Raw genomic sequence first — 16,824 nt, forward strand, 5'->3', positions numbered from 1 at the left:
TAGAAACTTGGAATCTTCACCTCTAAATATTATCTTCAAATAGAATTCTCCATGAAGGAGAATCACAGAGGTGATCTGAATAATCATTTGTTAAATCACCTCCAAATGTCTGCCTAAAAGATCTGATTCTGATACTCTACATATTCTATTTTGAATTTTCTCAAAAAAAAAATTCAAAAGCAAATTCCTCTAAAATCACCCCAAAACAGACAGATTCCTTAAGGAATGAACATAAGACTAAAGGCCTAGCCAAATGATTCCAGAAGAAAGACCCCAAAGCTCAGTGCAGTCACATGTCATAGGCCCAGCATGCAGTGTCCAGCACAGATGGCAGAACCCAGGGTCACATCTGTACTCACCATTGCTGGCAAAGCAAAGGGCTACAGGAGCTGTTGCAGATGGAAAGACTTAAGGACAGGCAGGTGTGGGAGATGCCAGTGCCAGGTGTGAGTACAGGAGCCAATGACTAACATCATTGCAAGGCTTCCAGGTTCACTGCATGGTGCCAGGCAGCACTGCTCACAGAACATGGCCAAAGAACAGCTGAAGGTAAAGTGAGCACCAAAGTGGCAGCACCCCCAGCAAGTAGTGCCCACCTAAGTCTAGGAAAACAAAATCATGTTCAGAAAAATACTTTCCAAAGTGATCACTCAAATATTCCTTTCTGAAGTCCTAACAGAAGTGTTATCAATGCTCAGAACTGGGCTGCCTAATGGGAAAAGTCCCCATGGGGGTTTTTGACTCATAAACCTATTCAGCCTCATATGTTCATAATCATTTGTGTAAAGAAGAAAAAACCTCCAAGCACTAATTAGAAAGATAGAGCTGTTGTGTTTTCCTCCTGATCACCTTATCTTCTTTATTCAGTTCTTGAAGACTCAGCTATTAAAAGAAATTAAGTAATTCATCAAGCCCATTTCAATTACCTGCTGCTGATAACATCAGATTACAATTAGCATCTACAAATGAACCAAGTGCCAACTGCCAAGCTGAAACATAAGCTAATTTACTGCTAGACTCTGCCTGCTGGAGACACAACTCTGGAACCTGGCAGCAAGCATCCACTTCATTATTCCAGCAACAGTTTTGCAGCCTCTCTTGCCACAGTCCAAAGTGCAGCTCTGACCAAGATTTACTGCCCCGTCTGCCTCTGCTCACATGTTTACAGATGCACTGTATCTGTAAGCAAATCACAACTCCTTTTAAATAGCAATGTCTAGACAAGCTGGGTGACAAATCTTGACCTAAAGGAGAGAATAAATATTATTAATATGTATTAGGCACTGATAAGTGTGGGGCACAGCACAGGATGTGCACGTAATAACCTTAATGAGGGTGTGAATCATTTTCTGCAAGGCCTCTGGTGCTTGATCAGAAAAATCTCCTGCTTTGGTTGATGCTCTCCATTTCTCATTTCTCCTTTTACATGGGGAAAGGACGTTCATGTTCCCTTCTTTCGGATGTCTAGAAAAATCTGTTTCAGGGCCTGAGACATCTCAATTTTTTACATTTGTATTTCCCCTTTTAATGACTCTTAATAAGAATTGCTTTAGATGAAAAGCTGAGGTGTATGGTTTGACTTCCTAACACCTGGTTAGTGTATTGACTACCTATGTTAGAATCATTTTACCTATAAATCTAGGCCTTTTTCCATAGAAAGGTTTCATAAAATATTGTCAGGTTTCCATAGATTTCCACAGCAAGAAAACCCAATGTATAGCAATTGAAGTGTAAAAAAACATTAAATTGCTATATTGCTATCTATCTGACCAAGGTCCTATGAAAACTCTGGATATTAAAGCTTGAAGAACCTTCTCTGGTTGGCAATACTCTGTGCATACTGCCACACATCGTTGCTTAGAAAAGCTAGAGCTGTTCACAACTCCACCGGGAGAAGACAAGTGGAAGCTTTGCACTTGGAACTTTTCTGGGCTCTGCCCCATATGCCTCTTCCCATGGCTGATTTTAATCATATCCTTTTATTGTAGTAAACTTTCACCATGAGTATAACAGCTTTCAGTGAGTACTATGAATCCTTTGAGTGAATTATCAAACCTGAGGTCTGGGGGACCCCTGAACATGCAATGATGTCAGAAGTGAGTGTGATCTTGGAAGATCCCAAATTCTGCATCACTGGATGGGTTTAACAGCAGATTGGAGATGACAGAAGAGTTAATAAAAATAGATTAACAAAAAATTCCCAACTGAAGAATACAGAGAAAAAAATATTTTAAAAATTAAGAGAACATCAGTATCATATAGTACAATAGCAAATGATAAAAATGCATGTGGAGACTCATAGAGGACAGAGAAATCTGGGCCAGAAAAAAATATTTTAAAAAATAGGTAAAAATTCCCTAGGTTTAGTAAAAGATATATATATATATATATATATATATATATATATGCAGATTCAAAAGCTGAAAGAACCAGAGGAAGAAGAAAACACAAAGAAAGCCACATTGAGGCATACTATAGTCAAACTACTGAAAAATCAAAGAGAAAGATCTTGAAAGCAGTCAAGAAAAACTGGCACCTAACATACAGAATATTAATACCCATTGAGTCTAATCAGAATTAATGGAGGCCAAAAAACACAGGAATGACAGCTTTAAAGTGCTGAAAGAAAGAAAAAAAAGCCCTACCAACCTAGAATTCTACATCCAGCAAACGTATCTTTCAAGAATAAAGGTGAAACAAAGACATCTTAAGCAAAAATTTAGAGAATCAATCACTGGCAGATAAGCACCACAAGGAATGCTACATGAAGCTTCTTAGGTTAAAGAGAAATGATACCAGCTAGAAACTCAGATCTTTAGGAATGAAATGGATAGATACAAAACATTATTTTTCCTCTCAATTATTTAAAATGAGTATCTAAAACAAAACACAAATGTATGGTGGAGTTTAAAGGAATGTAGGTGTAGTAAAATACATGAAGTAGCATAAAGTACAGAGTATGGGGAGTAAATGGACTTACAAGGTCTAGAGGAAATACTATGATTACCTTAGACTACAAAAAATTAAGAATATATGATTATTTTCACTAATTAGAGAAAAGGGGGTTAAAAATGGTACAAAGAAGTAGAGTTAAAAAGTAAATAGAGAAAATAAAATCTAAAAGATTAATCATAGAATGCAGGAAAGGAAGGGCAAAAGAACAAATATAAATGAAACACACAGAAAACCAACAGTAAAATGATGGACCTAGCCAGGCACAGGGGCTCACGCCTGTAATGCCAGCACTTTGGGAAGCCGAGGCGGGCAAATCATGAGGTCAGGAGTTCAAGACCAGCCTGGCCAACAAGGTGAAACCCTGTCTCTACTAAAAATACAAAAAATTAGCTGGGCATAGTGGCAGGTGCCTGAAATCCCAGGGAGGTTGAGGCAGAAGAATTGCTTGAACCTCAAAGACAGAAGTAGCAGTGAGTTGAGATCGTACCACTACACTGAAGTCCTGGTGACAGAGTAAGATTCTGTCTTAAAAAAAAAAAAAAAGATGGATCTAAATCCAGCAATAATTACATTAAATATTAAGTGGGAGAAATTATCCAAGTAAAAGGCTATAATTATGAAAATCAATAAAAAGGCCTAACTATATGTTGTTTGCAGTTGGATAAAAAGAACTTTAAATAAAAATATAGAGAATAAAAAGTAAACAAATAGAAAAAGATAACCACAGAAACAGAAAGCATAAAAAGGTGGAAACGAGTATAACTGTTTGAGATAAGGTAGACTTCAAGACAAAAGGATATTACTAAAGATAAAGAGATAAATTTCATAATGATAAAAGGGCCAATTTGTCAGAAAGACAAAATAATCATAAATGAATATGCATCCAATGAGAAAGCTTTAAAATACATTAAGCAAAATTTCACAGAATTAAAGGGGAAGTAGACAAATCCACAATAAAATGTAGAGTTAAGCAATCCATTTTTTAGCAACTGATGGAACACGCAGACCAAAACAAAACAAAAAAATCAATAAAGACAAAGATGATCTGAACAACACCATCAACTATTTTGACCTCACTGACATCTATAGAGAACCATACCTACTGAAATTCCACAGAACATATTCTCTGATCGCGATAAAATTTAATCACTATCAAGTATCTTTTAAAAACTCCAAATATTTTTATGTTTAACACTTCATGGGATAAAGAGAAATCACAAATCAACTCAGAAGATTTTAAAAACTCAACAAAAGTGAACATAATACTTAAAAAAATTATGGAATGCAGGTCAAGCAGTGTTTAGAGAAAATTTTATATCTGTAAATGCTTGTATAATAAAAAGCAAAGAATCACTAAGTGCAGTGGCTCATGCCTGTCATCCCAACATTTTGGGAGGCCAAGGTGGGAGCATCGTTTGAGGCCAGGAATTCAACACTAGCCTGAGGAACATAGCAAGGCCTCACTGGAACAACAAAAACAACAAATGAAAATCAGCTGGGCATGGTGGCTGACGCCCACCATGGGCAGGTCACTTGAGCCCAAAAGTTTCAGACCAGCTTGGGTAGCATAGTCATACCCTGTCTCTACAAAGAAATAATGAAATTGGTCAACGTGGCATGTGCTGTGCCTATGGTTATAACTACTTGGGAGGCTCAGGTGGGAGGATCACTTTTGCCCAGGAGTTTAAGGCTGCAGTAAGCCATGATTGTGCCACTGCACTCCAGCCAAGGTAGTAGATGTATACCCCGTCTCAAGGAGAAAGAAAAGAAAGAGAAAGGGAGGGAGGGGAAGGAAATAGGAAGGAAGGAAGGAAGGAAGGGAGGGAGGGAGGGAGGGAGGGAAGGAAGGGGGAGGGAGGGGGGAGGGAGGGAAGGAGGGGGGAGGGAGGGGGAAGGGAGGGAGGAGGATAGGTAGGGAGGAGGATAGGTAGGGAGAGAGGCAGGGAGGGAGGGAGACAGGGAGGGAGACAGGGAGGGAGGGAGGCAGGGAGAGAGGCAGGGAGGGAGGGAGGCAGGCTAAGTTTCACATTCTGCTGCTGCTCATATATGAAAAGCATAGCAATAAGGTCACCTTCTCCTTGTCCTCTTCCCATCCCGAATCCCTATGGGCAAAGAACCAACCATGTGGCTCCAGGCACAGGAATAAGTTTAGTCCATACTTCCAAACACATCTGTACCTTCCATTCATTATGTACCCACATCTGTTTGAATACAGGGATAAAATAATGTCTTCTAAAACATTGGCAGTTAGCAATTACTTGTTGTCTCTTACCACCACATATAAATTCCCTCAAATTATAAATGCTTTAATCGTAACCAAGTACTATCAAAAGTAACTGTAAATTCATCATCTTTAGATCTTTCACAAAAATAATCACGCATATTAAAGCTATCAATATTATTTTTTGAATACACATAATTTTGAGGAAAAATGCATTTCCTATGGGATTAATTCACCAAGCAAAGAAATCCCTGTAAGCAAAAATCCTTTCACATTCTCATCCATTGATGACTGCTTAGCATCTTCTCTTTCATTTAAACCAAACATAGCCTACATCATCATTTCATGCCTTTTCTCTCTAATTAGATAAATCTGATTGCTCTTCTTTCTCTACAGATTAAAAGGTTGGGATGTTTTGTTTTTCCAGTATTTCAGAATTCTAATCCTCAGAGCACTATGATGACAGGAAGAATTGTGTGATTTAGAGAAAGCAGGCTCCAAGGAAATATAGCTAAAGAAAGAGGCCACGCACCATGGTGGCTCATGCCTGTAACTGTAGCACTTTGGAAGGCCAAGGTGGGAGGATCACTTGAGCCCAGGAGATTGAGACCAGCTGGGCAACATAAGAAGACCCCTGTCTCTACAAGAAATCAAAAAAACAGCCAGGTGTGGTGGCATGTGCCTGTCATCCCAGATATTTTGGAGGCTGAGGTGGGAAGATCATTGCAGTAAGCTGTGGTTGTGACACACCATCCTCGGTGTGTGTAATCCGATCCATCCTTAGTGACAGATGAAGACCCGGTCTCAAAAAGACAAGACAAGAGCACACACAATAAGGATATTCTTTTTTTTTTTGAGACAGAGTCTTGCTCTGTCGCCAGGCGCCAGGCTGGAGTGCAGTGGCATGATCTCGGCTCACTGCAACCTCCGCCTCCCGGGTTCAAGCAATTCTCCTGCCTCAGACTCCCGAGTAGCTAGGACTACAGGCACGCGCCACCATGCCCAGCTAATTTTTGTATTTTTTTAGTAGAGACGGGGTTTCACCATGTTGGCCAGGATGGTCTCGATCTCTTGACCTTGCGATCCACCCGCCTTGGCCTCCCAAAGTGCTGGGATTACAGGCGTGAGCCACCGCGCCCGGCAGGATATTCTTTTAAATATAAACACATAGATTCCTATAAAAGATAGTGGTCTACTCCAGCTATTTCCAGCTCATGACACTGACCTGGGCTCTTGTAAGCAACCCCATTCTTACCTAGATTGGAGGATGCTCGCCCTTCTGCAGCCCGGTCCTTGAGATCCTCAGCAATGCCCAGCTGCTGCTCATGGTACTGTTTAGCCCTCTCCAAATCCTGCATGCACCTGGCAGCATGGCCTAGTCCAGCATAGGCTCGCATCTCAATGGCCTTCTCCATCAACTCCTGTGCCAGCTCCAGGACATAGTTGTGGTAAGACATGGCCTTGTCAAAGTTCCTCCGGTAGTGATAGGCACTGCCCAGGTTGCTGTAAGCCCGGGCCTCTTCTCGCTTGTTCCCCAGGTCCTTGGCTATCTTCAGATGCTGCTCATGGCACTGCACAGCATTCTCAAAGTCACCCATGGCAATATACACAGCTCCCATGTTGCCAAGTTCTCGGGCTTCAGAAAGTTCATCTTTGGATTGCTTGGCAAGAAGAACACACTGCTTGTGACTGGCCAGTGCATTGGGGTAGTCTCCAATGGCTGTGTACACATGGCCCAGACTGCTCAAGGCTGATGAAGCTGCCTGGAAAGAAAAGGATAATGTGGAAAAATGAAAACACACCAGAATGGTTTTTGTATGTTTTGGCAAATAAAATTTTACAGGTTGCTTGTAACTATCCGATCCAATTCCTAATGGTACTTCTGTCAGTTTTCCACACCTATGCAGAACTGATAAAGAACACATCCAAACAGCAAGTTCCTAATAAAAGACAATGGTGCTTTAATCAGTAACTTTCTATACCTAATCTCATAGAAACAAGGTGTATTACATATAACCTTCATTTTAAACACTTGACATTTATAATATTAATTATGATATTACATCTCTGTTAATACTAACCTCTGTGGTATGAGAAAATGTTTAAGAAAATTGAAATTAATTACTACATATAACAGACTATAGGAAAGTCATAGGAGAAATCCATGCTTGGCTTTTTACACTCCTGGGTATTTCTCTATTCTTGTCTTCTTCCACAGTAAACAGATATATTAATGGTAAGAGAGATGTTTACCATGTTGACTAATGATTCTGTGACCCAAAATTCACTGGAGAGGGTCCTGCTCTCTATTCTTTGTTCCTTCAAGGTAACTTCATCACTGTTGGTTACCGTGAAGGACTTATATTTGGATGAGTCTCAGAGAAAAAAAAAACAGGTGAGTTACAATGTACTGTACCTCTGAGTGGGGTGGTCTCCATTAATCCTCACACCCCCTTCTCAGGCTCACACTGGCTCTTCAAGTATTTCTTTTCTTGCCTAGAAGTGCTTCTAACTCCAGCCTCTCTGTGCAGAGAGATGCTGTCTTCCTAGTTCTCCTTTCACATTGCTTGTCACCCATTCATTTTCGGTGTTTTTTTTTTTTTTTTGGTCCAGGAAAAAGTACACAAACCTTTTTGTCTTAAAGGCTTTAATGAAACTAACTCTATGCTGGTATAGTGAACCACAAAGGGACAACAAAAGCACAGGAGATGTTACATGGTTTCTAAAATCTTAACAAATACTTGCAGTCTTAGATTCTAGTCTTCGGTTTCTGATTTCTTTGTAGATATAAAAGGGAAGTTATGCTGGGATTTTTCTGTCCTTCTTTTTATCCTAAAAGTTGGAAGCTTGCCTACCCTTTCTTTCCTTCATCACCTGCCTATGGCTAGAGCCATGTGGCTTCCTCTCTTCACGATGCTCCCTCCCTCTTAGTAACGTGAGCATGTGATCCTGCCAGAACAAAGGGTGTACTCTGTTACACATAGGCAAGTAATTTTCCTAAGGGTCTCCCAGCTAGGGAATAGCAATTAGGGGACGCTGCCCCTCCTGGAGTAAGGGCATTTCTTTATGAGACGTGTTCTATGTCTGTATACTTCGGAACACTTTTATTAATATTTTATAGATATGAGTGATTTTCTACCCTATTTTCTTTGTCTGTAAAGTAGCAGTTCTTGATCAAAATGACTGAGGAAACTTTTTTTATGGTGCTTGCAAATAGTGTATTGGCAAAAAAAAAAAAAAGTCCCATATTGTTTTAAGTTGCTTTTATCATTTTACAGATGTTCTAACAAAAAGATTTAGAAAATAGAGAGGAAATAAATATATTAGAAATTTGCTTTTCTGTTTTTTTTCTGAGTTGTGGAGAGCAGAAACAATTCCACGAAAGTCACAATGCTGCAGCAATGTGCTTCTCGCAGAAGCAGCAAAGAAGTCACCAAAAGCATGTCACTTGGACGTGTAAAGGCCTCAGGTTCCTACTTTGTGAGCCTCTTTGAGACTGAGGTTAGGACTTCATGTCAACACATTGTACATGGGACTTTCTATTGCTCCCACCTCCACCCACCCCCATGCCGCAAAGCTCCTTTTCTCCTTTGCTGCAGGCCCAGAGACTCGGCCTCTGTCCTCTACTTGAGTAGTTGGCCCTCCCTACCTTATTCTTTGTGGGTTCTTCTCCACCCAGGCCTGGCTAGGGAGGACATAACCCACTCCCATCCAAAACTCTTTGTTACCCTCAAAGCAAAACATACAGGCTCTTTGACTGTGGAGCTAGTGTAGTTTAGAATCAGATATACCTTGTTCAGAATTGCAATGCCCTTTAATAGCTCTGAGAGCTTTCGCAACTTAACTTCTCTGATCCTTGCTTTTCCAGACATTTTTAGGCCCAAGCAGCAAGCCAGAAACAGAGTATTTTCAAACCTAGCCATGAGCCCCTGTCAAATATGTAAACCATAAATAATTCACTAGATAATTCCAAATAGTAGATCTGGTTGAGGCAATGAGCCTTTGAACACTGCATGGGATGGATTTATAAGTCTCGGGGTAGGCACAACACCCCAGGCGTCGCTGTTCTCAGGAACTTCTGGTTTATGGCAACTCCAAATGATAGCCCTGGGATCTTCTGCTTCTGGTTCTTCATTTCTCTAAATGCCAGGGAGACATAGGAGCAGCTTACTAAAGCTCTCTGAACATAAGGAAGGGAATATTTAGGGATTTCCCCTCTGGGGTGTGGGAGAAAAAGGGAAAGAATATTACATTGGCTCTTTCCTGGCATCCTCCAGTTACCAGGCAGTGCTGTGAGACTAGCACTCTTCATGACGGGTGTCCTGGAAGTCAGTATCTCTAGAAAGAATGTAATGTATGAAGCACATATCATAGCCTCTGAAATTAGAGAGGCAGTTTGATATAATATAAGAATGGAATAGGATTTAGCATCAGAGGCCCTGGCTAGGTAACACTAATAGGTCGTTCACTTCTTCACTCTTGTTTTCTTTATATGTAAAATGTTGCTAAGACAATACTGTACATACTTCACAGGGCTGGGATGGCATCAGATGAAGCAGTGCATGTGAGTGCCTTCAGTAAACTATAAAGTGCTCTGTGAATGCATCACTAAGGTGTGGATGGATGTTTTATGACTGCAAGCTGCCTGGGCTGAGTTCTGTTACCAACCAAAAGCTAGTAATGGCAACTGAAAACATCAATCATTATGACCAAACATCTATATTCCTATCAGTTGCTACAGGAAATAAAGTCCAGTGTTTTACAGCCCCTGGGCAAATAACATGTGATGATATTTATCAGCTAAGTGAATTACAAATTAATCACTTGTCTTTGTTCCTGTTCCTGTAGAATAAGCTTAGATCTGAAACATGGTTTCAGGCTGTTAATGAGAATCTGAAGAACCACTATCTATGGGGAATCATAGGCCCCACCTCAAGCAGATGCTGCATTTGCCACTAAGGTTCATGCTGCCTTTGTATATTAATCTCTTTGAGACTTCTGTGCTAGAATAGTAGCAGCTGCTTCCCACAGTGGAAACATTCTGGAACATCTGTATTTGAATACTAAAATGCATACAAACAGTTATGCTAACAAACTATCTGGTTGGAATAAGACAACACTTTTCTCTTTCTACAAGATATAAATTACTCATGTTCTTGCCAAAGTATAATTTCCAGCTGCAGATTTGGCACAGAGGAGTCAGTCACCTCTTGCTCTGTGACCTGAATATTTGCAGAAGAATTGCATCTGACAAGTTAGTTTCATGGGACATAAAGCTAGAGTAAGAAATCTGTTCCCATTTCTTCAAACCACCTTTAAAGGTTTTTAGTTTGAGAAATAAAGTTTAAACTACCCAAACTATAACCACCTCGATGACACTACCATTAAATATTATGCTGAAGATTTAAACATGTTTTCCTTCCATCTAGCAAGTTTTTCCCTTACCATATGTATTTTTTATAAGGGTTATATCTTGTGGGAGGATTACATGCCCATAGTGTTATACAGAGAATATTCAATATAATTGCTGATTGATTCACTGCATGTCACTGGAAAAATGGGAAACGTACCTGCAGCTAGTACCAGAAATATTATATTTCTTTTTTACTGCCCAAGTCCACGCACTCCATGTACTATCTGCCAGTTCAGTGCCCATAAACCCAAAGTCCTAAACTACCTACAACCCAATAGGCAGAGATACATAGACGAATAAGGATAGACTCTGGAATTAGGCATGTACAAATTCAAATAACACACTGTGATAACACACATTTGTAACATACTTGAGACTTAGTTTACTCATCTGTAAAATGGAAATATTGATATCTCACAGAGCCTTCACAAGTACTAAATAACACAGTATTTATAATGACCTTAATTCAGAACTCAGCAATAAGATGCTCAAAAATTTTAATTTTAGTTTCTTCTCCTATCCCAACCAAGGTAATACTTAGCTTTTATTCATTTCAAAGATGTGATAGAAGATGACCAGAAAATAAACCATAAGGTTATGTCCCCACAACTAAAAAGACAACACAAGAAGCTTGCCCCACTGATGGTCAAAAATGTCATCGATTTCATATACTGAAGACCAGCATATTATTCATACTGCTCTTCTGCAAATATGTGCATAAGAAAATCCACCCTTGTAGCACAGTACTACTGGTGGGTACCTGTAATCCCAGTTACTTAGGTGGCTGAGGCAGGAAGACTGTTTGGGCCAGGAGATTGAGGCTACAGGGAGTTATGATCATGCCACTGTACTCCCAGTCTGGATGACAGAGCAAAACCCCATCTCTTAAGGGAAAAAAAAGACAGAAATCCACCCTTTACTTAGAGACATTTTAGAATCCAACACATATTCAATACATAATCCAACACATATACAATTAGGTGTATATGCAACACATAATCTTGGTAAATGCACTATACTTCCAGCAGTGAAAGTTTAGCCAGGCATTGGAGTGTTTGGGGTCTGTTGGTTGGTTCCTTTGTTCATTCATTCTTGCATTCAAGAAAATTATCTAGGCCTAGAAATAAATTGATGTACATATAGCCAACTGATTTTTGACAAAGTTGCCAAGAAGATACATTGGAGAAAAAGGTAGTCTCTTAAAAAAAAAAAGTGCTGGGAAGATTGAATATTTATATGCGGAAAGACAAGACTAGACTCCTTCTCTCACCATATACAAAAATCAAACAGATTTAATACATTCAAAAATAGATTAAAGGAGTTGCTGGCAAGATGGCTGAATAGGCTACGGGTGTGCAGCTCCTAGCAAGATCAATGCAGAAGGCGAGTGATTTCTGCATTTCCAACTGAGGTACCCAGCTGATCTCATTGGGAGACAGTGGGTGCAGCCCATGGAGGGTGACCAGAAGCAGGGTGGGGCACCGCCTCACCCAGGAAGTGCAAGGGGTCAGGGAACTGCCTCCTCTAGCCAAAGGAAGTCATGAGGGACTATGCTGTGAGGAACGGTGCACTCTGGCCCAGACACTACACTTTTCCCATGGTCTTTGCAACCCACAGACCAGGAGATTCCCCTGAGTGCTCACGTCACCAGGGCCTTGAGTTTCAAGCACAAAACTAAGTGGCTGTTTGGGCAGACACTGAGCTAGCTGCAGGAGTATTTTTTTTATACCCCAATGGCCCCTGGAGCACCAATGAGACACAACTGTTCACTCCCCGGAAAGGGGACTGAAGCCAGGAAGCCAAGTGGTCTAGTTCAGCAGATTCCACACCCACAGAGCCCAGCAAGCTAAGATCCACTGGCTTGAAATTGTCGCTGCCAGCACAGCAGTCTGAAGTCAACCTGGGACAGTAGAGCCTTGGTGGGGGGAAGGGCATCCACATCCACCATTACTGAGGCTTGAGTAGGCTAGGCAGTTTTCCCCTCACAGTGTAAACAAAGCTGCTGGTGAGTCTGAACTGTGAGGAGCCCACCATAGCTCGGCAAAGTCGCTGTAGCCAGACTGCCTGTCTACATTTCTCCTCTCTGGGCAGGGCACCTCTGAAAGAAAGGCAGCAGCCCCAGTAAGGAGCTTATAGATCAAACCCCCATTCCCTGATACAGAGCACCTGGGGGAAGGAGCAGCTGTGGGTGCAGCTTTAGCAGACTGAAATGTTTGTGCCTGCCAGCTCCGAAGAGAGCAGGAGATCTCCCAGCACAGCTCTCGAGCTCTGCTAAGGGACAGACTGCCACCTCAAGTGGGTCTCTGATGCCAGTGCCTCCTGCCTGGGACTCACCCCCTAGTGGGAGTCGACAGACACCTCATACAGGAGAGCTCTGGCGGGCATGTGGCAGGTACCCCTCTGGGAGAAAGATTCCAGAGGAAGAAACAGGAAGCAATCTTTGCTGTTCTGCAGCCTCTGCTGGTGATATAGGCAAACAAGGTCTGGACTGGATCTTCAGCAAACTCCAGCAGACCTAAAGCAGAGGGGCCTGACTGTTAGAAGAAAAACTAACGAACAGAAAGGAAAAATATCAACATCAACAAAAAGGACATCCACACAGAAACTTCATCCAAAGTTCACCAACATCAAAGACCAAAGGTAGATAAACCCACAAAGATGAGGAAAAACCAGCACAAAAAGGCTGAAATTCCAAAACCCAGAATGCCTCTTCTCCTCCAAAGGAACACAACTCCTCGCCAGCAAGGGAACAAAACCGGACAAAGAATGAGTCTAATGAACTGATAGATGTAGTCTTCAGAAGGTGGGTAATAACAAACTCCTCTGAGCTAAAGCAGCATGTTCTAACCCAATGTAAGTAAGCTAAAAACCTTAAAAAAAGGTTACAGGAATTATTAACTAGAATAACCAGTTTAGAGAAGAACATAAATGACCTGATGGAGCTGAAAAACACAGCACGAGAACTTCATGAAGCATACACAAGTATCAATAGCTGGATTGACCAAGTAGAAGAAAAAATATCAGAGACTGAAGATCAACGTAGTGAAATAAAGCATGAAGACAAGATTAGATAAAGAAGAAAAAAAAAAGAAATGAACAAAACCTCCAAGAAATATGGGACTGTATGAAAAGACCAAACCTGTGCTCGCTTCGGCAGCACATATACTAAAATTGGAACGATACAGAGAAGATTAGCATGGCCCCTGCGCAAGGATGACACGCAAATTAGTGAAGCGTTCCATATTTAAAAAAAAAAAAAAAAGAAAAGACCAAACCTACATTTGACTGGTGTACCTGAAAGTGACAAGTAGAATGGAACCAAGTTGGAAAACACACTTCAGGATATTATCCAGGAAAGTTTCCCCAGTCTGGCAAGACAGGCCAACATTATAATTCAGGAAATACAAGAGAACACCACTAAGATACGCCTCAAGAAGAGCAACCCCAAGACACATAATTGTCAGATTCACCAAGTTGAAATGAAAGAAAAAATGTTAAGGATAGCCAGAGAGAAAGGTCGGGTTATCTACAAAGGGAAGCCCATCGGACTAACAGCAGATCTCTCTGCAGAAATCCTACAAGCCAGAAGAGAGTGGGGGCCAACATTCAACATTCTTAAATAATTTTCAACCCTGAATTTTATATCCAGCCAAACTAATCTTCATGAGCAAAGAAAAAATAAAATCCTTTACAGTCAAGCAAATGCTGAGAGATTCTGTCACAACCAGGCTTGCCTGACAAGAACTTTTGAAGGAAGCACTAAACATAGAAAGGAAAAACCAGTACCAGCCACCGCAAAAACATACCAAATTGTAAAGACCATCAATACTATGAAGAAACTGCATCAATTAATGGGCAAAATAACCAGCTGGCATCATGATGACACGATCAAATTCACACATAACAATATTAACCTTAAATGTAAATAGGCTAAATGTCCCAATTAAAAGACACAGACTGGCAAATTGGATAAAGGGTCAAGACCCATTGAGATGGAAGGGCTGTGTGAAAGGCTTATTGAGGAAAATTTCCTGAATACCTAATTTCCTGAGTGCCTAAATTAACTGCCTCAACTGCCTTATTTGTTCTTTTGTGCTTCTGCTCACCTGCTTCCTGTTTACAAGCCAAAAAGCTCCCTGTAAAACGGCCATGTTGCCTAAAACCTTGAGTTAACTTCCTTTGCTCCTAACCTATAAAAGCTGTGTACTGACTCAGGCCAGGGTCCAGACTTTTGGGTAGGAACCCATCTGGGCCTGCCGGTGTAATAAACTGCAACCCTCTGAGGGCTGTTTGGTTTTCTTGTCAGGTGAAATTCCCGATAACATATGGTTCCCTGACCAGGAAACCAACTACACTGGCCCTTTGAGCCACTGGTTTGGAGTCAGAAGGGGCAGACAGTGCATCTGTTGGCAGGGAACTGCCCTGTGCACTTCAACAGGACCTCCTTCCCTGGGAGGGGAACTGCTGCTGCTCCGGTGTTGCCGCCCACTAGACTCGCAGAGGGGGACGGAGTGAACAAGGGAAGACCTCAGACAAGGTAAGGTCCCAGGACCTGACCCTAGGAGGCCTGTCTATGAATAGAAGAAGCGCTTGATCCCCTCCCTTGGTACCCGTTTGGAGACCGCAGGTAGATTTCCTGGGTTAGGGCGGGAATGTTGTAACCTCTGTGTGTGTGAGTGAGTGAAAGTGGAGCTCAAGGTCTTGCCCTCGGGATCCGAGTGGGCCTAACCAGTGGTTCCATGACGACCTCAAAAGGTTTAGGGCAGTATCGGGCTGGGCTCGATCGGAGTCAGGAGACTGTACAGACCTGCCAATGCTAAGAGGCGCCTAAAGCTCCTGCGAGGGACATGGCCAGGTGGGCCCCTGAGTGGTCCTTAACGGGGTACCCCCTCCCTTTGTCTGTCTCACGCCATCAGCCAGAAGGGGGCACACATCATGGGAAAGAGTCAGTCCAAACCCATGGGCCTAGACTGTATGGTCAAGAACTTTAGGAAGGGCTTCTACGGAGATTATGGGGTCAAAATTACCCTGGTAAGACTAAAAACTCTCTGTGAGGTGGAGTGGCCAACATTTAGTGTTGGCTAGTCATCTCAAGGAACCTTAGATATCCCCACCATTCAGCCTGTTTGACAAGCCATGACTGGCAGTCCCAGACATCCTAGTCTCTGACAAAACAGAGTTTAAACCAACAAAGATACAAAATAAAAGGGTAGGGGGTGAGGGGCATTACATAATGGTAAAGTGATCAATGCAACAAGAAGAGCTAACTATCCTAAATATATACGCACCCAAAACAGAAGCATCCAGATTCTTAAAGCCAGTTCTTAGAGACCTAAAAGAAGACTTAGACTCCCACACAGTAATAGTGGGTGACTTTAACACCCCACTGTCAATATTAGATCAACAAGATATAAAATCAACAAGAATATTCAGCTGAGAATGGAATCAAGTTGGAACTCAGCTCTGGACCAAGCAGACCTAATCTACAGAACTCTCTACCCCAAATCAACAGAATATACATTCTTCTCAGCACCACATCACACTTATACTAATATCAACCAGATAATTGAAAGTAAAACACTCTTCAGCAAATGCAAAAGAATGGAAATCATAGCCAACAGTCTCTCAGACCACAATGCAACCAAATTAGAACTCAGGATTAAGAAACTCACTCAAAACTCTACATCTACATGAAAACTGAACAATCTGCTCCTGAATAACAAAATTAAGGCAGAAATACATAAGTTCTTTGAAACCAATGAGAACAAAGACACAAGGTATCAGAATCTCTGAGACACGGCCAAAGCAGTGTTTAGACGAAAATTTTATAGCACTAAATGCCCACAGGAGAAAGCAGGAAAGATCTAAAATCAACACCCTAACATCACAATTAAAAGAACTAGAGAAGCCGGGCGCCGTGGCTCAAGCTTGTAATCCCAGCACTTTGGGAGGCCGAGGCGGGTGGATCATGAGGTCAAGAGATCGAGACCATCCTGGTCAACATGGTGAAACCCCGTCTCTACTAAAAATACAAAAAATTAGCTGGGCGTGGTGGCGCGTGCCTGTAATCCCAGCTACTCAGGAGGCTGAGGCAGGAGAATTGCCTGAACCCAGGAGGCGGAGGTTGCGGTGAGCCGAGATTGCGCCATTGCACTCCAGCCTGGGTAACAAGAGCGAAACTCTGTCTCCAAAAAAAAAAAAAAAAAAAAAAAAAAAAAAAAAAAAAAAAAAAAAA

The 16,824-nt window shown here is 41.6% G+C and overlaps 1 protein-coding gene and 1 non-coding gene across 4 annotated transcripts in view; one reads left to right on the forward strand and one right to left on the reverse strand.

Moving 5' to 3' along the window:
- Window positions 1–16,824, reverse strand: part of TTC28 (tetratricopeptide repeat domain 28) — a 669,357-nt gene that overhangs the window by 161,406 nt on the left and 491,127 nt on the right. For all 3 annotated transcript variants that reach the window (XM_032256524.1, XM_032256522.1, XM_032256525.1), the window contains one exon: window positions 6,432–6,939. In XM_032256524.1, the coding sequence (XP_032112415.1) occupies window positions 6,432–6,939 (508 nt within the window). The remainder of the gene's footprint in view (window positions 1–6,431; window positions 6,940–16,824) is intronic.
- On the forward strand, window positions 13,731–13,837 carry LOC116535669. The gene has a single exon (XR_004262312.1). It is a non-coding gene; the product is annotated as a U6 spliceosomal RNA (small nuclear RNA).

Source organism: Sapajus apella, unplaced genomic scaffold, assembly GCF_009761245.1.
Source record: "Sapajus apella isolate SASKATOON/1434 unplaced genomic scaffold, GSC_monkey_1.0 scaffold95, whole genome shotgun sequence".
In the NCBI taxonomy this organism is placed as follows: domain Eukaryota; kingdom Metazoa; phylum Chordata; class Mammalia; order Primates; family Cebidae; genus Sapajus; species Sapajus apella.